The sequence below is a fragment of the Stegodyphus dumicola genome, chromosome 4, assembly GCF_044657685.1.
Source record: "Stegodyphus dumicola isolate Sdum_Otavi_A_Nest chromosome 4, ASM4465768v1".
Lineage (NCBI taxonomy): Eukaryota > Metazoa > Arthropoda > Arachnida > Araneae > Eresidae > Stegodyphus > Stegodyphus dumicola.
The window spans coordinates 43,635,778-43,660,022 of record NC_140771.1 but is presented as its reverse complement, the minus strand read 5'-3'; the positions used below and the strand labels follow the sequence as shown (position 1 = coordinate 43,660,022).

Genomic DNA, 24,245 nt, shown 5'->3' with positions numbered 1-24,245 from the left:
TATTTTGTATAAAAAGCAAATCTTTTTGATACATTGTCAAAAATTCTTTAAAAATTGCCTTTTATTTATTTTTTTTTTCAGAATAAATTATTTTATGGAATTGTTTTGTTGCTATCCTATATAAAAGTATTTTTTCTAACCCTATTTAAAAGTAGTAGTTAAATGATTAATTCAAGAATTGAAAATAAATTGTTTTTACTTCTAAGATATCCTGTAGATCCCTATCATTATTGATAACGAATTTGGACTGTATTTAAATCTCAGTTCTGGAAATAAAATTTAATTGATGATATATTAAACTTTCAATAAAAATGTGTAATCCATATGTTATATTTAGTCAGATTTTTCTTTAATAGTGGGAAGAATACTTCTTAAGTATTGGTATGTAATGGGGAAAATATATCTAAAATTTGAATTTATAGTCTTGCCTATTGTTGAAACTAGAATCTGTTACAGCAGTGTTGACTTTTTTAAATATAAATTATTGTGAAATCTTTCTTAGATGAAGTGGCTGTTATTGATGAAATACAAATGATAAGAGATCCTGCAAGAGGCTGGGCATGGACACGAGCTCTTCTAGGTCTTGCTGCAGAAGAAATTCATATTTGTGGAGAAGGAGCTGCTATTGATCTTATTAGAGAAATTGCTAGTTCCTGTGGTGAAGAACTTGAGGTAACTATTTCAAAAGAATTTTTTTTTTTTTTTTTTTCAGAATAAAATGAATGTGGTGAAATGGTTATACTATAATGGAATAATACTTTATTCTCTCTCTCTCACACACACACACTTTTTTTAGGGGAGGGTCTTTTTCCATTTTTGAAAGAATTTTAAAAATGGATCCTAAATCAGTAGTCCTATCAAGATTAAATCAGGGGATTAAGATAGTTCTAGTATGGAAAATATGTTCTTCAAAAATTTGATTTACCTTTAGCTGTGTATGCTGATGCAGAATCTTGCTTTCCAAAACACTTTTAGAATCAAAACATTGTACTTTTGTTCTCCAGAATATTTTTAGAACAAAAAAGGCAGCATGTTTGTCATGTTAAATCATTTGTTCGAGAGGATGAGAGATGCATGAGGGCATTTAACTTGATGCATATTGAATCTTTATTTGCACAGGAAAAAGATGGGAATTTTGAAAAACTTCTGGAAAGGAAATATGTGAAAACTAACAAAATAGTTTTACAAGTTTTAAATGATAAATTAAACTGATGTTCTTGTGATATATTTTTTTTGTTAATTTTTACCTTTTCTCAGTACAAGCAAAATTAAGAATGATTTTTTCATCAGTATTTTGCAAATCATTAGGAATTGGTCATGTTAACACCATTCTACAATGCTAGACGAGTTAGGAGTATCTATGATTAAATTCTATTGTAATTGCTATTGCATAGACTTCAACTACTACGGATTCTCCGTAGTTTCTACGGAAATTCATAAAAAACTACAAGCTACGAAAAGTATGAAAAAAACTACAGATTTTACAGAAACAGGGTAGGAGAACCAGCATGCAAAAAGGAACCAACTAATTCATCTGATGATTGGCTGAATACTCATGCCAAAATATATCACATGTTGAGTATGTTGCTGGTTTTGAAGAATAGCCAATTGTAGATCAGTAACTCCAACGACACTTGTCAATAGTTCCCCACACTCTTAGGTTCATTGCTGCTGTATAGGACTTGTTTAGCTGGTGTCGTCCCATATGCAGTCAAAAAGGGGAGATTAACCTTAATAATGAAGGTAAAAGTAAACGGGTGTGTTAGAGGTCATAAGGAGAGATATATTGTAAGAGAAAGTTGTTTTTGGGTCTCTTTCAATATCAATATATCAGGAATAAAAACTGGAATGGAACTGCAGACACAAGTCTTAGTTGTACATGGTACCAAAATGCAGATAAGGTATATAGGTCGCAAAACTTTTGAAATGCTCTTTTTATGTATTACTAAGCAGTTTAATAATATCAATATGAAGTTTTTAGATTATTAACCCTTTCATGACAATGTACCTTTGTTTAAGACAGTTGTGCGGGACGGAAGAGAATCGAAGGCAGTCACCATTTAGATTATTACGTTAGTTCTTATATGTGTTAAAATTAGCATTTAATAACCTTTTTTCTTTATTTTACCAGAAAATACATTTAAAAAATTGCTTATAAAATAATTTTTGGAAGCACTGTTCAAATTTTTACAAAGTTTTAATTCATAAAATCCATCAATAAAGTTTAAAATTAATAAACCAACACAATAGGGACTATTTACAGTAAGAAGTAACAAAATTTAAAATGGAGACTGAGTGGGGTAAATCTCGAAGCATGCAGAAGTACCACTTTCTAACTCTTTAGAAAATGAATCGTCACTCTCATCTGTGTTAGTAAATGGTTCGTTAACCATACGAGTATATTCTTCCTCTGATAAATAGTGCCTTCACGCCATAATAGATTGGAGGTGAAGCTTTCCGAAATAAAAAGGCGAAAAACCCGAAATTTATCTGAAGGCAATGCAAAATGTAACAGAGCTCCACATAGTAACCCTAAAAGACCGTACATTGTAGAAGGAAAAAATAGAATTAAAAAAGGAATTGAATATAAATCAGACACACCAATGTTTTTATTAGCATAAATTGCATTTTGGCAGGCAGGCACAGAAATGAGAAGGCTTGACGATATAACTACATCAGAATCAGATTGTTGTCGTGGTGGAGTGGGAAAACAGCAGAAATGTGTGACACGGAAGGATTTCACTTTTTACTACTCCATATCTTTATTTCAATTCTCACTGTGGATCACTTTTACTTTAGGTGAAATTCTCCAAATTAAATATTCAATAGTGATTTAAACAGGGTTGCCACGCTACCTGGAAAACCGGGAGAACCGGAAAATGTCAGGGAATTCGAAAATTGACCAAACAATTCAGGGAAAAGTCAGGGAATTTAAGTATTTTTGTCAAAATCTGGAAAAGTCAGGAAAGTTCATACAACGATCCCGCCAAAAAAAAGCGATTTTTGCGCCGACGTCGGAAGAGATAACTTTTTTGGCGAATTGTGTATCACGTGAGTGTCATTCGGGCAGCTGGCAAAGAGCCAATTTTCGCAGATCCAATTTGATTGTCTTTTAGAAAGGCAAAGCAAGTTTCTAGTATTCTCGAGAATCGCATGTGCAGTGCATGAACTAAAGAAAGTACCTGTTCTCCTATAAAACAAAAAGGGTTTAACCCTAGTATACGGTACCATGGAGGTTAGAATCAAAGCATATGTATTGTAAAGAAGGAAAACCTCTCTGCAACAGACGTGGCTCCGTTCCATCATAGAGGGAAACATCTGTGCATGCGTGATATATCTATCCCCAAAGCTCGAAACCAGTGTCAAGTTCGAAGGTCACGTTATCAAGAGTTCATAAAATGAATATCGTTTAAAATTTCTTTAAACTCTAAAGAAAAAGAAAATATTTTTTTTTGCGCAAGTAAATTAATTCATGGATTAGTTATTTTAAGGGGAAAAAAAAATCTACGAAAATCCGTTTTTAAAACTATTGCGAAAAATCCAAGAAAAAACATTCTTTGATAAAACGTTTCTTTTTGGATTTTTCGCAATAATTTAAAAATGGATTTTCGTAAAGAACGTGTCTTCTTAACACGTGTTTCTCAATTTCCTGTACACATCACGGAGAGGGAAATTCTGGCCGCCGGGTTACGTCGCCAAATCCCTTGGCAAATTTTCCCTCCGTTTTTTACATAGACGTTCTTTGGTTAGAATAATCTCCATGTATGGTACAGCGGGATTTGGCGACATGATGATGAGCAGTAAACGGGTCATTTTGTTCTTGGCAACAATATGTATTGTAAAGAAGGAAAACCTCTCTGTAACAGACGTGGCTCCGTTCCATCATAGTGGGATACAGCTGTGCATGAGCGATATATCTGTCGCCAAAGCTCGAAACCGGTGTCAAAGTTCGAAGGTCATGTTATCAAGAGTTCCTAAAATGAATATCGTTTAAAATTTCTTTAAACACTTGCGCTAAAAAGACGTGCCACGCATGTCGAGATGCTTTTGTCTCAAACCGCGAGCGATGTGAACACCACGTCGATAAGCTTTTATCACAAAAATGAAAATAACGTGGTGCACATGTCGCCTAACAACGAGATTGTTTATTTCTCGAGTTACAGCTCTGGATTGCACTCGTAGATGCGGAGCGGCATAAATGAGACACTTTACTGCTTGTTATATTGTAGCGCACGGCACCGCAACCATGAAGTTTAGTCTTAGCGCAAGTGGTTAAACTAAAGGAAAATAAAATATTTTTTGGCGCAAGTAAATTAATTAATGGATTAGTTATTTTCAGAGAAAAATAAAACTACGAAAATCCGTTTTTAAAATTATTGCGAAAAATCCAAGAAGAAACGTCCTTTGATAAAACGTTTCTTCTTGGATTTTTCGTAAGTCTCTTTTTGTCAAAGAACGTTTCTTCTTAACACATGTTTCTCAATTTCCGGTACACATCGCGGAGAGGGAAATTCTGGCCGGCAGGTTCCGTCGCCAAATCCCTTGGCAAATTTTCCCTCCGCATTCTAGCGGCATAATAGCATTTTACTTGTATGGTAACTTTTCTTCTTTACATAGACGTTCTTTGGTTAGAATAATCTTCATATATGGTACAATGGGATTTGGCGACATGATGATGCGCAGTAAACGGGTCATTTTGGTCTTGGCGACAAGTTTCAAAATCGTGCCAAAGCCTTACCGTATACTACTAGAATTTTACCGCAAAATCTTTTTAAACCTTTCTTTTTTTTTTAAATAAATACCTTGCCATTTTGCTGTAAAATAAAAAAGAATAGTAATCAGTCATCTAGGATAACCATATATAACTATATTCGCTAAAATATCGTTGATTATTCTAATTCAATTTTTAAGTAATTATCTTTATTTTTATGTTATTCATATAATTTAATGTTGCTTCTTCCCTCTAAATTTATTATTAGTAAATAATATTTCCAAATTTCAGGAAATTTTCTCTGGCATAATCCTGAAATTAATTCTAGCAGTATGATGACATACCATCACAAAATTTAATGCACATATTTTTTCCTTATCTATGCTGCGAAATAAATATAAAATACCTCAGTTTATTAAAATAGATTTCTTTCTTTCGTTTAGCTGCAGAATGTCTGCAAAAAAAGCCTTATTTTATTCCAGATTGGGAAGATTCTAATCTCAATCGTCAGTGGAGAAAACAACAACTATTATAATTATATTTGTGTTTTCAAGTGTTAAGGTGCCTTTTAAGAACATATCTCACACAAATTAAATTTACCTAAAATCTAACCTAACTATTTAGCATTTCATTGTGATTTATAAGGACCAGATTAGCCTCGTCTTGAACTGGTGATGATCATGAGTAATAATTAAATAAAACATACATTTGTTATCCAATGTATATATCTTAAATTTTATTAAGTTTCTTAAGTTGAAAAGTAAATAAAATTATCAAACAAAGTATACCAAGAATAATTAAGAATAAATGTCCTCTGGGATTTATTGAATAATTAAGTGAATTTGCTACACAATACAAGTAAATACCATAATTAATTTACCTCTTAGCACAGCCAACGAACATTATGCGGATAGACTGGAATTTTCTTGAAACACACCTGGAAAACCTGGAAATGTCAGGGAATTTCATTCTCCCGCTTGAGTGGCAACCCTGTTTAAACTAAACACGATAAATTTACGCTTTCTGATTCATAACTATTCTAATAAAGGAAAGACAGGTTTAGCAACAGCAAAGTGTTGTAGCGCAGGAGTAGAAAAGCAATCTGACGCAAAATGGGGCAAATTCTTCATTTATAGGAGCGGTTACGTAACATGCTCGAATGTTCTCGAAAATACTGGTCTAGGAGGAAGACCCTGAAATTGTGGAAAGTTAATTAGAAGTTGCCTGTTTGCATAGAGCAAAGCCATCATATTTTTATATTTTACATACATATATTGTGTTGGTCGCAAGACCGAAAAGCTTGGAAAACACTGCTGTAAACAAATAATTTGATCCAATTCCAACTGAACAGCATTAATTAGTACTAAAATAGTTTATGAAAAGTATCATAGTTTTTCAAAAAGCATCGTCTGTCTAACATGAAATTAATTACTTAATCATCTAGTAAAAAGGTAATCGAGTAAAGAGGTTTTTGTGTGTTTATTCAACTGAATACGGCAAACTATATGAGAACTGGCTAACAAAGTTATGCTTTCGTGGAGAATTTTATAGGGAAAATAGGCTCATATTTACATTAAACTTAAGCCAGGAAAATATTTATTAATGTTATTAAGCTATAGCGAAGCTCGTGCAGTCCATTTGTTAATTTTGCATCTGTTCTGCCAGTCCTAAACCTGGATAAAATGTGAAGGAAAGCTTTTGAAATTCTTTGAAACTCAGAAATACTTTTTAAGTAATTTCTCAGTGTCATAAATTTTATTCAATTATGAAAATTAATTTTGACATTTCAAAATTTGTATCATACTTGCTGTTTCGTTTCACATTATATTGTATTAAGGTACCATAGCATTAAACATTCAGCTCTGTTGCAAATCATGATTTCTGAGAGTTGCTGTCTTTCTCTGAGCATAAGCTCTTTAATTTATCTTTGAAATTATAGCAGCTCATTACTTTTCAATTTAATGAGTGAGTGGTTTAAAATAATCACAAATGCTCTTTATGTATATTGTCTAATGAAATTTTTCCAAATATAAGCAAATAATTAATTTTATTTCTTTTTTTAAATATAATAATAGCGTATTGTTTATAATTACAAAAATAAGCATTTTAATAATATTGTACGTAAACATTAATAATAAAGTATTTATAACTATTTTTACCTATATTTCTACAAATATTCACACCATTAATGTAATTAATGAAAATCATTTGAAACCAAAAAATGATTTGCATTAGTGAATTCTAGTTCAGAATGATGCCCCCCCCCATCATTCTGTATAATGTTGGAATAATTTAAAGATGAAATCTGATAATCTTTTAAGATGATTTTGCAGTCGGAAAAATGAAAATACAACTTATTTTAATTAACCTTTCTTTTCTTAACAAGTCTGTTTGCCATAACCCTCTCCCCCCACTTGATCAAATAGTGTTCAGTCATATGGAATCATGTGTGATGATATCTACTCTTAAGACTTTTGCAGCTATACCCCACACTTGCACTACCAGAAATAGCACTTGGAAGCCTGCAAGACTGAGTATTGTATTTGTCAGCGCAGTCCTGTATGCTCTGGCAATATTTCTCAAATACTTCGTATTGATATAATATAGCTTTCGAAATGCAAATTATTTGCAATATTTGACAGATATGTGCCTTAAAAAGACATATCTGTCATATTGACATATCTGTCAATTCATGTGACAGATATGTACCTTAAAAAACAATGTATTTGATTTATAGTTTAACTTTCATTAGCCCATTTTCAAAGTACAAAATTGCATTCATTCAAATAATACAATTTTTCTTTATTTCCCTCTGTTAAACAGAATGCAGAGAAGCTAGATATTTAACTGACCCCCATATTTATCTCAAATCCCACCTCCTCTTCTTCTAACATCCCGCTTCCGCCTCTCTTGGTAATTTATGACTTGATTGCAAATGATCAGTATTCGTTTAGCCTGCCTCGACTCCATTGTTTAGATTACGGGAAGAGTGTAGCATGTGTGTATTGTGAGCTGTGATTTGGCTGGAAGTTTTTTGTTAATTATGCTGCCTCGAACAAAGAAGCTAAAATTATCAAAGCAGAAATTTAAAAATTCATATTATTCAGAATTTCCATGCATTAAAGCATCCAAAATTTATGTGAATCATGCACATTGCAGTGTATGCAAAGACTTCTCAGTTGCATATGGCAGAAAAGATGACTGTAAACATCAGGCTTTTTTCTCAAAAGCATAGAGAACTTGACACTATAAAGTCTAAATAAATAATGAATTTCTTCATAAAAAATGTTGAAACAGATGCTATAAAAGCTGAATGCTATTTTGTTCGATTTTTAATTGAACATAATCTACCGATTTCAGTTTGGATCATTCCAAACAGCTTTTCAAAGGAATGTTTCCAGATTCTGCCATAACAAAAAAATTTATCTGTGAACATACCAAAACTGCTGCTATTGTGAAAACACTCGCAGAAAGTACTGTTGCAGATATTATAAAATCAGTGTGCAATGTATTGCACACTGATGTCATTTTCTCTAAGTACTGATAACAAACTATACCCTTTGATTATAACATATAAAAGCAAAGAAAAGGGAATGGTAATTACTTCATTGATTTCTATTTTAGAATGCATGGATAATACCAGAGAATGTATTTTTAATTGCATAAATAAAAACTTTAAAAGCAAAGGTTAAGAATGGAAAAATTGCTTATCATTTTCTTCAGATGGTGCTAGTAATATAATGGGAATTAAAGGTGTAGCATCATTTATCAAAATGCATCAACCAAATATAATCATCCAAGGTTGTCCATACCACCTCTTGCATATAGCTGCAAAAAAAGATACTGAAAAATTAATTGGCTCGGAAATCAAAAAGTTGGTAATAGATATATATTTTTATGAAAAATTCAAAATGGATGCACAGCTTTAAAGTTGCTCAAAACATTTTGAGACAGAATGCAAAATCTTGTAAAATTTTGAAATACTGCAATACGAGATGGTTGTCTCTTTTAGATTCTATAACAAGGATTTTGGAGCAGTTGGATGCTATTATTAATTTTTTTGTTGATCAACCAGATAACAGTGAGAATGAAGGAAAGAAAATGCAAAACATTAAAATAAGGTTACGATCCCCTACCACCAAATTGTACTTATTATTTTTGAAAAATACTTTGTCATTGTTTTTAACAATAAATATTAATTTGCAACAACAAGCTCCTTATATACATAAATTGAGAAGAGAACTTTTTGAACTTTTAATGAATTCATTTGTGAAATTTGTAAAACCGTAAGTAATTTCTAAAGAAAATGAAAATGTTACTCTAACATCTATTCCATTTCAGAAGGTAGTAAACACAAAGAAAATGAAAATTTAGTGATTGGCGCAATAAACAAGATTATAGTATTTAAAAAATGCCAAGTTGAATGAAAGTGTAGTGAAATAATTTTTCAGTTCTGTGCGAGCCTTTTTTGTAAATGCATGGTCATATATAATAGATAAATTTCCACTAAGTGATCCATTTCTAAAACATGCTGAAGTTTCTGACATCAACTTGAGAACTGAAGTTTCATTTTCGTCTATTTTTTTCTTAATGAATATTTTCCCATCCATTATTGATGAAAATTATCTTTATGAAGTGGAAATTGAGTTTCCTATATATCAAGTAGATGATTTGAAAGAAATTGTAGATTTGCGTGTTGATATAGAATGGGAAGAAATTTCCAAATTAAAAGATATGAATGGGTGTATTAAATGCAAAGTATTGTCTGTTGTTAATGCTTGCTGTCTTAATAATACCACATTCAAACGCAGCTTGTGAGAGAATTTTTTCTATCATTAAAACAAAAATCAAACTGAATTTCGACTAAATTTAGGTCATAAAATTATCTAAGCAGTTTTGATTGAAAAAATAAATATGCAGGCTAATGAAAAACTATGTAAAAAAAAAAAAAAAAAAGCAGAACTGAAGCTTGCTAAGCATGCTACATATTAATCTTTACATTCGTAATTTAATAAATTATAAGTAGTTTTTAATAGTTATATGTATTATTCTTGGTTATCTAAATTCTTTTAAATTTCCAATCAATCCAATCCAGAATAATGATATATGATTTATGGATTCTGATTTTTTCTATCATGCTATTAATTTTTTCATGTTTTGAATTTTTTGACATGCACTTTTAAGGTACCAGTTCTTTTAATTTCAAATAATGATAAATTATGATAGATATATAAATAAATAGATTATGATATTAAATAAATCTTTTAATATCAATCTCACCACCTCAATTTACAACATGTTTATCATTTCTGAAATTTATCATTCTTTGTCAGGCTTACCATAATATCAGACTGCTGTTTTGTCACTCACTTTGCTGCATATTTCTCTTAACTTTCTCTTCCTAAAATTTTCAGTTTTTAAGAAGCTTGGCTTAATATTTTATTATTTGTATCCAAAAGCATCTGAAATTTAATTTTTTTCATAGGTTATCTCTGAAAAAAAAAGTAAGGCCTATTTCATCAAATGAAATTTTATGTGCCACTCATGTGGGGTGTGAAAAGTAGTGCTGCTATTTTTTATCAGCATAAAACATTGCTGCTAGTCATATGTCTATGTAGTGAACACAAAATAACAGCGAAACTGCTCTTTCCATTCACTCATCTTTAAAGAGCACGAGTTTAATGTACTAGTTTATTGAGAAATTGTTTAAGAATTACAATTTTTTGTTTTATTTATATCTCTGGAAAAAACAAACTATTCATGTACTTTTGAAAATTCACATGAAGGTGACTTTTTTATGTAATTTTATCATGGAAATGTAACATATATGTGATATGTATCTTTTGTCATTGTGATTTTTCAGTTTCACGTGGAGAAAAGGTTGATATTTTTAAACATAAAAATTATGTGGATAACTTTATTAACAGAAACAGGCTCCTTTAGTAAATACTATGACTAAAATTAATGTGCTTGCTTAAGGAAGCAAAACATACCATTGTTATTAACAGTTGTAAAAAAAATTGTTTGAAGAATTATTTTACTGTTAAAAGATGCAGATAATAAATATGTGACTGTTGATGACATGCAGGTAATAAATATGTGACAGACTCATATACAAAATGTTGAATGTCTGTAATGCTTCATGAAGGTGCAGAATAAAAATCAGTGAGTTTCGGTTCACCATTATCATGAGTCTTACCTAGTGGAATTCATGTAGTGAAATCTCTGGGAACCAGAAATTACTTCTGATGCCATCACAGAAATAACGATAGCCACATAGTGTATGTAAGAAGTAAACATGAATTTGACAATAATTTTGCCGCCAACTTTCTGTTTAAAAATTGAAGCCGTAATAATAATGAAGTACCAAAATATATTTCAATTTTGATTTAATGTTACCCACTTTTTTGTTAGTTTCCAGTGGTCTCATCCAAAAGATATCAAACAAGTGTTAAATTATTTTCAATTTAATAATATATTTTCTCTGTTAATTAACCATTTTATAAAATTTAATATTCATAAAACAATATGCAGCCCTTAAATCATACTTCTAAAGCAGTGATTGCCAAACCATCGATAAACAGCTACTAATAGCTCGCGGGGACATTGTATTAACTGTGATTCTTCCACTGAACTGACGCTGACAAGAAGACACTGCTGCAGTGGAGTTGGAACTGATTAATTTTTGAAATGATTTATCTGTAAATTCAATTTCTTCAAGCTATGAAAATATTTGGCCTCTTGTTCTTTAATAAAAATACCCAATTTTGGCCCAGGTTTGTCTCTAAGTGAAGGTAATTTTCGGCTCTATATATCTGTGCAAGATTTCGTTTTCCAGCATTGAAATTTATTAAACAATAAGTAGAGAAACAGACTTACTAATAAATACTTGGACAACTATATTCGAATGACAGCCACTATCTACTCTCCCAACATTAAAAATCTTGTTGATGACAAAAAAGAGTTCTATCCTTCTCATCAGTCCATTAATCCTCCATTAATCAGTCTGATAAAAATGTCTGTTATTACATTTGTTATGTATTACTAATTGATGTTCAGTTTCTTTCTTATTTGCAATTTAATTTCAATTTCTTTTTGTTATATACAGTTTCATTAAAACTGATTTCAAATTTACTAGAAATGTAAGTTTATAAGCAATAAGCAAATATAAGATTTTTTAAAAAGAAGTTGGTAGTTCTTTTGAGTAGCTCACAGCAGGATTTAAAAATGGTACAGTGGCTCAGAAGCTTAATTAGTTGTTCTAAAGTATAATATTTCCTTCAAATTTTGATTTTTTCAGCTTTTTTTTAATTGTTATTTATATGTGAATATTACATAATATCATGAATTATATTTTACAGCAAAAATTTATATATCATCAAACTGTTAAGATCATCTGATTTCAAAAATGAAAATTGAGTGAAGGTCATATCCATTGAATTAAACAGGGTTGTAACATATGAAAAAAAAAAAGTTTCTTAAAGTCCGACTCAAATGAGACTGAATTTTAATACTTTTAAGTAATATCAATAAACTAGTGACTAGTACTGATTTAACTAAGATTTAAAACAAAGCAGAACTATATTATATTTTCAAATATTTTATTATTGTGTATGTTTAAAATATGAAAGAACCTGATGAAATGATAAGTACAAATAAAAATGTTAATACTTTTTAATTCATAACCCATTAAAATTCAAATAGATTCATAGTTTAGCATAACACCTTTGATTTAATAATTTCAATCAGTCCCTTGGTACTCACTAATTCAGGATTTGACTGCACGTTAAGTAATATTGTTTGCAATGATATGCATGCCTAAACAATTTTGGATTAAACTTTCAATAATCGGATTATTAATAATCATGATTTAATGTATTTAAATGTGCAAAAATTGTAATTTTTGTTGATATCTTTCTGTATATTGTCTCCAAGAGTGAAATCCGATAAGAATTTGCTATTTTATGTACTGTTAATTTGCTGGATTTTGCCATTTATTTTTCTAAGCTAGTGCTTATTCTTGCTGAAGTTTTGTTTACTTTTATAGGTAAGAAGGTATGAAAGGCTTACTTCCTTAACTATTGAGAACAAAGCCTTAGGTAAGAGAAATTTATTATAAGTGTCATTGTGTTTTTTAAAAATATTTTTATTTTATTTTAACAAAATTTAATTTTATTTGTAGCTGATTTAAGCAATATTCAGCCTGGGGATTGCATAGTCTGTTTCAATAAAAATGACATCTTTAATGTTAGTCTTGAATTGGAAAAAAAAGGGTATGAATGTGCTGTTATTTATGGTGGCTTACCTCCAGGTAATGGCTATTTTATTTTTATTTAATTCTTTTAAGTAGATTTATCAAAACTTGGAAGTAGGCATAATAGGCATATTATGTGCTGCCTGTCTTTGACATCAAATAGAAGAAAAAAGAAACTTTGATTTGTGTAGCTTTTTCTGTAATTTTTTCTTTTGATTTAAAAATCAGCGTATATATATATACAGTCAAAAGTCGTTAATTCGGACACCCATAATCCGGACCTCAAAGCTACAAAATTTCTGCGCATGTGTTTACGCATACGCATAATAGGTTTTTATTTTATTCGGCTTATAATTCCTTACTAAATGTAGTATTTCATCTCGATGTATTCCATCTTTGATATGATTTAAATCAGATTCCTCGTCATTATAATTCGCTTCCGATAGTGAAGAAAGTGACAAAGAGGTTATTGAAAACGAAAAAATTTCGAATGACAAGTTAGTCGGTATTCTCAACATGGCAATTATAGGACTTTGTAACTGAACAAGAAATTATTTATGTTTATAGAATTAAAGAGAAAGTATTATCACATAAAATGAAGCAACTTAAACAACTTACATTGAAAGAAATGTTTAATAAAGTAAACAAATAAATATTAAGCTTTTTTTTTTTTTTGTAAATTTTGATACCCTTTAAATCATAATTGTTCTTTATTTGATAAATTACGGTTTCATATTTTTAATTTTATAATTTCTGCATGCCATCTTACTAGATTTAATCTGATGATCTATAATCCGGAATTGCCGAAGTCATGACGAGTCCGGATTAATTACTTTTTACTGTATATATACTAAAGAAATATTGATTATATTATCTCCTAATATTAATTTTAGTAGAAGTATCGAAAAGAGTGAACCCAGAGGTAGGAAAAGTTTCCAAAAATTTAATTTTGGAAACTTTTCCTACCTCTGGGTTCCAAAATTTGTTTTAAAGTAACTTGAATGTACATTACTAAAAATGTTTTACAGGGACTTGAATTAAATCATGAATAACAAAATTTCAAACTTTGAAAAAGAAATTAAATTAAAAGCAAGTAATTATTGCTATTGATCGGAAATTAGTTGACTTTTCAAGGGGAACAAACCAACTCCCGTTCAATGAACAATAATTAATAAATACGAAGGTGTTTCATCATTTACTCAAGTAATAATGGTGATGCCAAACTGGCAAATTAAGTTAGGCCAAAATAGTTCTGTGAAGTGAATGTATTTAGAACCAAAGTAGAGTACCAAAGAACTCATTCTGAATTAAGCATTTTTGCTAATACAATTTTTGAGTGAAAAGCAATTTATGTAGTAAAATTGATAAAATACTTAGTAATTTTCCCCCGACATCCTCGTTTTTATGAATGTTAATTCAAAACTATTTATATAAAAATTAAACATTGGTAATCTTAAGTGGAATAATGAAATATAACTCAAAGTAATTGAAATAAACATTAGGAAATTAAGAAACATAATGCTATCTTTGCAAAAACAAAGCAAATAATAAAAATTGAAATATTAATATATATATAATAAGAAAAAAAGTGAATCTACATGATATAAAAGGCCAGAAAAAGCATTAATTAACTTACGTTCCTTCTAGTGGGATGTGGGCAAAGTTATCTCTTCGGTGTCTTACTCAGAAGGGTTGTGTGGCCAAAATTCCTTATCGGCGGTGGGGGCTTTGAATTATTTCAGGTGGTGAAACTTGTGAGAAGTAATTTATGGGACATGGGAGGGTCTAGGAATGCTTGAGAGACATTTGTTGCGGAGTTCTTATGTGAGTGAAAACGTCCGTTACGATTTTGAATATACTAACTAGTGAATGGAAATTAATTAATTTCTTGCTAATTGTTGTGTCGAAACGAGGAAGAAATTAAGAAAAGGAAAAAAGTGACACCTCTTCTTCTGTCATCTCCTATGGCGTCAATTGTCAGGAACATTCTTAGAGATCTTTAAAGATACACCATCGTGGCGGTCAGTGAATGAGCTAAGTAATAATCCTTTTTCTTAGACGAAGCAAGGGTAACACGCATTCCTTAGAGTTCTGTAATAGGCAAACAGATAACAAACAACGAAGATGCCCACTAAGAATCTTCTTGAGCGTTACCAAAATCCAGAGTAAGCATGGATAATATCAGTCTGCCTCATCTCAGCAGTGTGTCCAAGATAGTTGGTCTTCACCCAGAAGTTAAATTTTGCAAGCAACAGAGACCTCATTCCAAGAGCAATTCAGCAGAACCGCGCAAGAGAGAAGCAAAAAAGTGCCGAACTCTCAAATTTCACCCTAAAAGTACTGACAACCACAGTTTTCCAGACTTGGCAAAACTCGCCCTCAAAAGTTTCCAAAGTTCCAAACCTTTTCTTCCGAAACCCAACAAGACATTACTGAGCAAGTACGCTGCTTACAAAAATTTGCCAGTTCTCCCAGAAACCGGCTCACAAGATGTTGACCTCCTCTCGACCTTTTCCATTAACCTACCTGTTTACAAGAAAAACTTATCACGCACATCTGCCTTCAGCTAAACCCTGAACAAAAGATCTAGCTTCTAGAATCTTGTTGAACATCCCCTGAATGAAAGAAGACAAGAGAACGAAATGGCGGAAAGGAAACAAATATCAGGTAACCGTGTTCTTTTACATTAACACCTTAAATCAAACTTAACATTTCACAATTAATCCATTACAGTTCGTTAGATATTTCTCTTTATATTTTTACATAAATTTTGAGGCACTGGTTCACAGACTCTATCCCAACATAAGAATTAAGTGAAAAAAATAAAAAGAATTGTCTCCTTAAAATAAATATACATGAATAAATGCTTCTTTCTAAAGACACAAAAATTAAACTTAATATCTAAGTATCTAATTCAACCTAAAAAGAAACTATTTAATTCGAAAAATCCCGAATTTTACTACACAGCATAGCCATTTAAGCTTTCACCTTTACTAAGGCTAGAAACGGTGGTTACTTCATTATGGAGGCACCTAATAGGCGGCCACTATTACCTCCAGGGCTGTGGAGTCGATAGGAAAAATGTCCGACTCCTGGAATTTTAAAGATTCTGACTCCTACTCCCTCATATATAAACTTTTTAGCGGAAGCACTAAGAATATTCTTTTTACCATATATATATTGTAAACATATACACATGGATTACAGCTTATTTTTTCTTAATATAAAAGAAGTAATAGATGCTACAGGAAAAAAATTGATGATATAGCAAAATATTTATATTAATTACCATTTATTATGAAATGGAAAAATGACATTAGTTATTTCTAAGAAACAGTATAGTTTCGGCAAGATTTTCTTTGTTGGAGGGCCATAGATCCGATTTTATAAACTTCAGAGCTGAGAAGATTCTTTCCACATTAACTTGAGTAGGAGGAAGAGTTGTTATTGTTAGTGCTACTTGTTTAACTTTTCAGGTTTTTCAGGCTCTTTAAGTTCTAAAAGAGGTGTCTTGCAAGCGCAATCATATTTCTCTATTTCTTCAAAGGCCGTGTAGAAACCTTTTTTATATTTTTTTCATTTTTGTATCTAAAGGCACTTCATTCTTTATTTTGATTTGCTTTGCCTTAGCCTTTTCCGTATTATAGAAAAATATTTCTCAAAATCTAATTCATCACTGGAAAAGGATGATGGAGACTCAGTTGCAATGTCTGCAGGTTGACTGTCCTGATTTGAATACTCCAATTGTTCCGATAATAATTTCATTCTTAAGGAAAATTCATAGGCGGCTTTCTTTGCCTTTTTAATTTGTTCATCATCCAACAAAATTTGGTGTTTTGGTTCTACATATATTGAACCCAGCAAGATCTCATTGTCTAGCAAACTAGTTTCTCTTTTCTTCGTTGAAGAAATGATTCCTTTTGCAATAAACCCTCCATTTTAGAAAAAACAAACATCACATTCTTCCATTCTCGCTTCCTTTTAATTATTCAGATTGTAGCTTTTTTGTGGCTATATACAGTGTGGAAAGAAGAGTTTCCAATTCTGCAAGATTGTTCTACAGTCTTTCTGTTAGTGAAACATTAGGGTTATCTACATCTTCTAAAAAAGTTTTTACTTCTAACAACCTCTATATCATCAAATATGTACTTCCCCATTGTGTTGCTTGATGAATAATTGCACCTTTTCTTGCTCGCTTCGTAAGAATGGCATCAATTTTGGGAGTTTTTGCTGCTATTGCTGCTTACCTAAATTTACCAGTGAGATTTGCAACTAAATGAAGTAACTAAATGAATCAGTTCAATCAATAATGGCAAATATCGGTTCTAGGAAAATGCTCACAGGGAAAACGCCCACAGGAAAAGTACTCACAGGATAATTCTCACAAGTATAAATGCTCACAGGAAAAAAGCCAACACAGAAATATGCCCACATAGAAAAATACTCACATGGAAAAGTGCTAAAATGTTATTTATTAGATTTGAAACAGCAGCATTGTTGCTAGTTAAATTTAGGAATAAAATATTCTAAAATGTAAATATGAGCTCCGAATGTTTGAAATGTAAAATGGGAATGCTATATCAGGCAGACTTTTTAAGTTTTAAACAATGTGCTTTGGTGCAAAATACACCTATTGATATAAGGTCATGTTATTTTAGACCAGAGTTTCTTAAACTGTGGATTGCGGGACCTGCAGCAGGGGGTCGCCAAAATTTTAGCAGTTTTAATATTTTCTTAAATTATTATAATAATTTTACAATTACCAAATATTTTTACACAATGTATCTGAAAATAGATAAAGATAAGACAATACAGACACAGAAAAAACGAAAACGTTTCTACGCATTCTTTTTATAATATAAACATTCATTTTCCTTGCTTTGCTCATGATGCTGTCATTTCGTCTGTTACTTAATTATAATTTTCACATTGTTTTATGTCTTAAAATTAGAAATTAAAGCTAATGACCTAAAGCTAGTGAAAAAATTGGCAGTTTCACTGACATGTGTTTCGGATTTGCACAATACTTATGGGGTCCCACAAAATTTGTGTAAATATTATGGGGTTCTGGAGGTCGCAAAAAAATCTCAATAATAAAAAGGGGTCATGACTGAAAAAGGTTAAAGAAACCCTGTTTTAGACAGTCAAAATAAACACATTTAAGATTAACATGTGATTAAGGGAAAAAGTTGTAAATAGAATGAAATGTAATTCACATGATATTTCATGAGAAATATACTGCATATTTTAATACCTGTTTCCTAAATTTGGAGTCGGCAATCTTTTTTTTTTTTTCCTACGAGAGCAAGTATCAGAAATGCCAAAGTTTGGCAAACACCATAAGATGGGCATCATTAGTGGTTGCAGTAATAATAAAATAAGTATTAAAAAAAAACTGAAAGGTTTCAGATTTTAAAATTACGTCTAAAGGGGCATTTTTTAATTTCAAATTTGGGCTTCCAGATATAGGATTAGGATTACATCATTCAAAATTTGATGGCTCTAGATCCCATTGTTTTATCACAATGTGAGAAACATACATACATTTATGCTGATTCTTCATTATTTAATTTCTTCAAATATAATACAGGCCAATAATATTTGTTGGTAACAGTTTGAAAAGTGAAGCGGAAATTCAGATTGATTCGATGCAAAATTGCAAAACAAAAACAATAGTCCCTCAGGGACCAAGCCCCTTTGGATTAATAATATATAGTGTGGGGGAGTGCTACATTTTGCAGCCACAAAGGGGCACTACACAACGGAGAATATTGCTTGTGTACATGAGAATTAGTGATGGGGATGAGGAGAGTAACCAGTCAAACCACTTGAAGGTGGTGACGGTTGAGACTTTTGATTTGTTCTGATTCCGTGAGGGCGAGAAGGCACCAAATGACTAAAAATATATCAAGTCATGCAAAATTTGTTTTGTGTGTAACTAGCGTGAGGAGGCACTAAGCAACTGTTGTATTTCAATTTAATCTGTAATTCTCTATTGAATTTTATGTGGTGCAAAAAAAGATCATCATTATTTACCGAGCGACATCACCTCAATTTTCTCACATGTATGATATAAAATTTGTAAAGAAAACTTCTAATTTTAATTGGCAATAGTCCCTTTTATTCTTCCTTTTAATTTGGGTAGTCTTTTCTGTCCTAAAAATGGTAGCTCTTTATAATTTTATGATATACCAATCTGAACTGTGTCATTCCAGAGAAATCTGATATTCATATACAGGGTGATTCTAAATTGTTTTTACAAATTAAGAGGGGTGATAGTACTTGTCCAGATGAGCAATTATTACTATAGATCATAGGGTTGCATTCCACTCGGAGAGGCAGAAAAGAGGAATATTAGATTTCTAACCTGAACTTACAACAGTGTTGTAAGAGCGAATGAACAAGTCCAAAAGTTACACAATCAGTTTAGTAACAAACTCACAGAGAGAGAGAGAGATTCGAGCTCAGACTTTAATGGCAAACACTCAAATGCACATCTTTGGTTGGCAAGGTCTCAACCTAGCAAATGATTGCGACAAGTTAGCAATCTAATCAAGGGCTGAATATTATCAACTAACTCCAACTTTAGCTGTATTCCGAGATTAGCATGAAAAGTTCATGCTGTGTTACAGCTGTCAGATTTTCATGTCCCATAGAAGGGTGCTTCAAGTAGAATAACCGCAACACAGCAACTCCAGGAGGACAGGATAGAAGATGGTGAAGGGGGAAAAAACTGCTACCTTGATATAGCAGTTCCCCCCTGATAGATAATTTCCCCTTAATAATTTAGATTGCTAACTTGTTGCAATCGTTTGCTAGGTTGAGACCTTGCCGACAAAATATGGGCATTTGAGTGTTTGCAATCAAAGTCTGAGCTCGATTTAACACTCAAATGCCAAGTTTTCGGTTTTATCCCTTTTGTGCACTCTCTGAGTTTTTCACTAAATTGATTGTGCAACTTTTGGACTTGTTCATTTGCTCTCCCAACACTGTTGTAAATTCAGGTTGGAATTCTAATATTCCTCTTTTCTGCTTCTTGGAGTGGAATGCGACCTTATGTTCTATGGTAATTATTGCTCATCTGGATGAGTACTATCTCGGAGTAAAACCAATCGAACATATATATAGATGTATGTAAGTTTAAAAAATATGTAAATCAGCTCTATTAATTTCATTTAGTAATAGCCTTTTAATTTGGTTACTTCTTCTTTACTCTAAAAATAGTAACTTTTGTGGACTGTGTATTTCTAGATTAATCTATGTCACATGGCTTGCTGATGACATAGCCCAGTGGTCAGTAAACTTATTAGCCAAAGAACCAAATATGAACATTACAACAATTTTTTTAAAAAAATTGGAACCAAATCTGCTTGTTTAGTAAACTTTTATTACACTAAATAAAACTAAATTTAATACTTAATAAATATTTATTAATGTGAACAATGTGCTTGCCATCTCTTTGGAAAGTTTGAGTAAGTCAGTTTGTATGCTGTTGTTTTTAATTTTAGGCATGATTCCAAGTTCTCATCAATAAGACGACTTCTCAGTTTACTCTTGACAATGTTCATGCTTGAAAAAGATTGTTCGCATATATATGTAAAAAAAAGGGAAAGAACAGCAAACGCGAGCTTTTTCAGCTGATCGTAAGAGTCAGGAGTACTATTCCAAGCATTGAAAATGATCATGTCTTCCTTCTCCAGGTCATTCAAAGCAGACCACTTGTTCACACTGCAACTGCTGCTCTGTGATGTCAATTTGTAACTTCACTATTTTACAAAAAGCATGCACACGCATGCCGGTAGCTTGCACATGGTTTATATTTACGTTTTCGAAAACTAATAAAATTAAACTCGATGGTCGTTGCGTATTTTTACAACAATATGAAGTTTAATTACCTGTCTATCTTTTTACTCAAACAAAAAATTATACATGTTCTCGATTTATAGAAGAATTTTAATTTATCAAAATAAGATGTAATTTTTTTTTCTTACCAAGTTTTTTTTAAATGAAAATATTATGGCGCCGTCCATGGATATTTGTACCAGAGCCGCGCTTAAGGAGCCAAAGAGCCACATGCGGCTCTGGAGCCACACTTTGCCGACCACTGACATAGCCAACTCGAAACATAAACTCAAAATTTCAACAACTGAAACCTTTCTAACCTAAACGAAAACCTTCTCTTGGTAAGCTTCCATATTGGATATTTGTGTACTACACATTTAACTCTCTTGATGTTCAGACTTTAGCTTCTACATGTGCTTTGACACTGTTTCGCTTTGCTTTCTTCTTATCACAGCAGTCATTATCAAAAATGTAAATGTTCTGGAATTAGAGTGCAAAGTGAATTGTGGCCACAAATGTCAGTTTAAATAAAATATAATTTAGTCCGCTTTGACTGCCAAGTTTGTTAGTTATTACAAATTCAACATATTAGCATTCTATGAAATCTGAATTCTTCTTCACTATGAATCTGTGTGCTACGCCATCAACATTGTTACTTCTTTTTCTTATTTTCATTACATATACTATATACACACACACTAAAGAGCCAAAAAAACTGTATCCTAATATTGTGTAGTTATAATCGTGTAGGGTTATAATGAACCTTAGTATGTAATCAAGTATCAGTTGATCGAAAGGGTTCATTTAAACAGCTGATGAATATATCTTCGTTAAATTTGCTTTAGATATCAGAATTTTAAAGCAAATACAAATGGATTGCTGTACATCTGAAGTATCTATCATTTTTCACCATAGCTAGTCCTTTCACCAACTCCACAGCAAGGCAGTTAGTTCTTCTTCCACTATACAAGAAAGAAGGAACAATTTTTCTGTATTAACATTGTGAGCAAGATTGGTAAAGATCTGTGTATGTTATAGGGTTATTAGTGTTCCTTTACTCCTCAATGAATGATTCAGCTTTTGTACATGAGAAGCTCTTTAAGTTTCACTTGTTTGAAACAAAAAACTCCTCAAATGTTTTAATCAATGTTTCTAGATACTCTAAATCAACCACTATATATATTTTCAACATTATTTCAAAAGCATTTATTCTTTTTTTTTTTTTTTTTTTTTTTCAGATCTTCATCCTATTAGGGTAAGGTTGCATAAGTTGTACCCCCTAAGAAAAAATAGGTATAAATTGTAGGAGTTATGAAAAAATTAAAATTATGCGTGGTAATAATAATTTGTGTTGTCATTGCTGATATTTATTACAGTAAAATTCCATACAATCTACTCTGTTGGATAAAATTAATAAAATTTATGAAGAGTTGAATAACCTGTATTCAAAGTCATACCACATATAGTTTAAGCCATACTATGTTTAAAATTTGAAAATTATAATGAAACTTTTTTTCTCAATTAATTACAACAGTGCTCACAAAGATATTGCAATACAAAGTCTGAAATCCGGACGTCCATTATCCGGAATGATCTAAAATCCAGACCTCAAAGCCACAAACATTTTTTTTATTAATTCTTTAAGCATGCACATTTGATTTTTCCTTCCATAATAAAACATCTGGAGATTTTCGCTTAAAAATTCTGATTCTTAATTTCACTTAGGCACTAAATAAAATACATCGTTATGAAAAAACAATCATGTAAGCATATATTTGTGAGATTAATAATTTGGCTTCACAGCTAAGTGTCTGCTTGGCATTACATCTCAAACAGAAAAATTAACCTATTTTATATCCCTGACGCCGACCTGGCGAATCATTATTTAATATTTTCCTTTAATTACTGCATGTTTATCGATACATGACAGCTTCAGTAGTAACTCATGCTGTGATGTCTAAACTTTTTTTTTATCTTATTAATTGAATAACAAGAGTATAGCAACCTTTTATGCTAACATTACGCTTGGCGATGATTATAGATTTTTAAATGTTCTAAGAAATGTTGACGAGAAAAAATTCAACAAAAAAGTTTAGGCACGGTGAAAATATATAATTTAAGAAAGCGCTTTGTAGCAGAATTAGAGACTGCACCAGGCGGTATCGAGTGCCGGCCGTGTATAAAACCTTTAAGTATATGTGGGAGTTTATTTATTCAGGACTCGGATTAGTTTTAAGCATGTGCAAGAAATAAACGTAGGTATTGGAAATAATTAAACTAATACAATTCAGGCTTAATTTAGTACGCAATAGGAGCAAGACAAAATTTAGCGAAACAACTTGGTTTTCGTCGCCAATCTTGTGATACAGAGCGAATAATGTGTAATGGACACTATTAAGCTAGGCTAAAATTATCTTTACTGATTATAAGGCATTTCAATTAATGTAGCAGACTGTGTTGCTCCCTGACAGCTTATTATTTTTTACAGATTGTTATTATTATGGCAATTTTATAAAAACTAAGCTTGAACTTTCGATTATGTCGAAAAGAATTTCCAATTCTGGAATTGCCAAAGATCTAAAAAGCAAAACCATGTTTCGATGTCCATTAAACAAAAAGTAAAATTGCTGCAAAAAATGGATAAAGGCTTATCCGTCTCAAAATTATGTGAGGAGTATGGCATTGCAAAGTCTACTGTATATGACACAAGAAAAAAGAAAAAGGAACTTTTTGAATTTTTTGTAAAAGCACCTTATATCCTGGCTGCTCATCCCGCGATTTCCACGGGCAACTCAAATGTAATAGGGGGTTCGGAAATTAATGTCGCTTTCTTACATTAAATTCAAACAAATACATTTTTAACAAGTTTTTATTTTTAATCAATAATATAATCACCCTCGTTATCAACAACCTTTTGCCATCTAATGTGCAGATTTTCAATGCCGAACCGATAAAAATCAATTGGTTTTTGAGTAAAATATCTCGAGAGGATATTTTGAACATCATCCAAATTTTCAAATTTTTTGCCACTAAGAAAATGTTGTAGGGATCCAAATAAATGGAAATCCAATGCTGCGATATCGGCCGAGTGTGGTGGGCAAGTATGGCAGTACCTCCCACCCCAATTCATTAATTTTTTCCAGTGTTCGTCTTGCACAGTGCGGTCTTATATTGTTGTGTTGCATAATGACGCCTTTTCTGTTGACAGTTGATATTTTTCAATTAAAGATTGTTTCACTCCATCCAATTGTTCACAATAAAGGTCTGCATTAACAGTTTGTCCAGGTTTCAGCAATTCAAAATGAAAAATTCCGCGAATACACCACCAAACACACAGAAGCGCTTTTTTGGGATGTAAAGCATCTGTAACCCCTATTAAAACTGATTTTTGCGTTTTAGATTGTGCTATAGGACCTAGTTTTCATTATTTTTGCATGT

At 31.5% G+C, this 24,245-nt stretch overlaps 1 protein-coding gene across 3 annotated transcripts in view; it reads left to right on the top strand.

The window, feature by feature from the left end:
• Suv3 (Suv3 RNA helicase) overlaps positions 1-24,245 on the top strand; it is a 142,693-nt gene that overhangs the window by 72,603 nt on the left and 45,845 nt on the right. For all 3 annotated transcript variants that reach the window (XM_035363099.2, XM_035363091.2, XM_035363109.2), the window contains exons 7-9: positions 503-672; positions 12,759-12,810; positions 12,894-13,022. In XM_035363099.2, the coding sequence (XP_035218990.2) occupies positions 503-672; positions 12,759-12,810; positions 12,894-13,022 (351 nt within the window). The remainder of the gene's footprint in view (positions 1-502; positions 673-12,758; positions 12,811-12,893; positions 13,023-24,245) is intronic.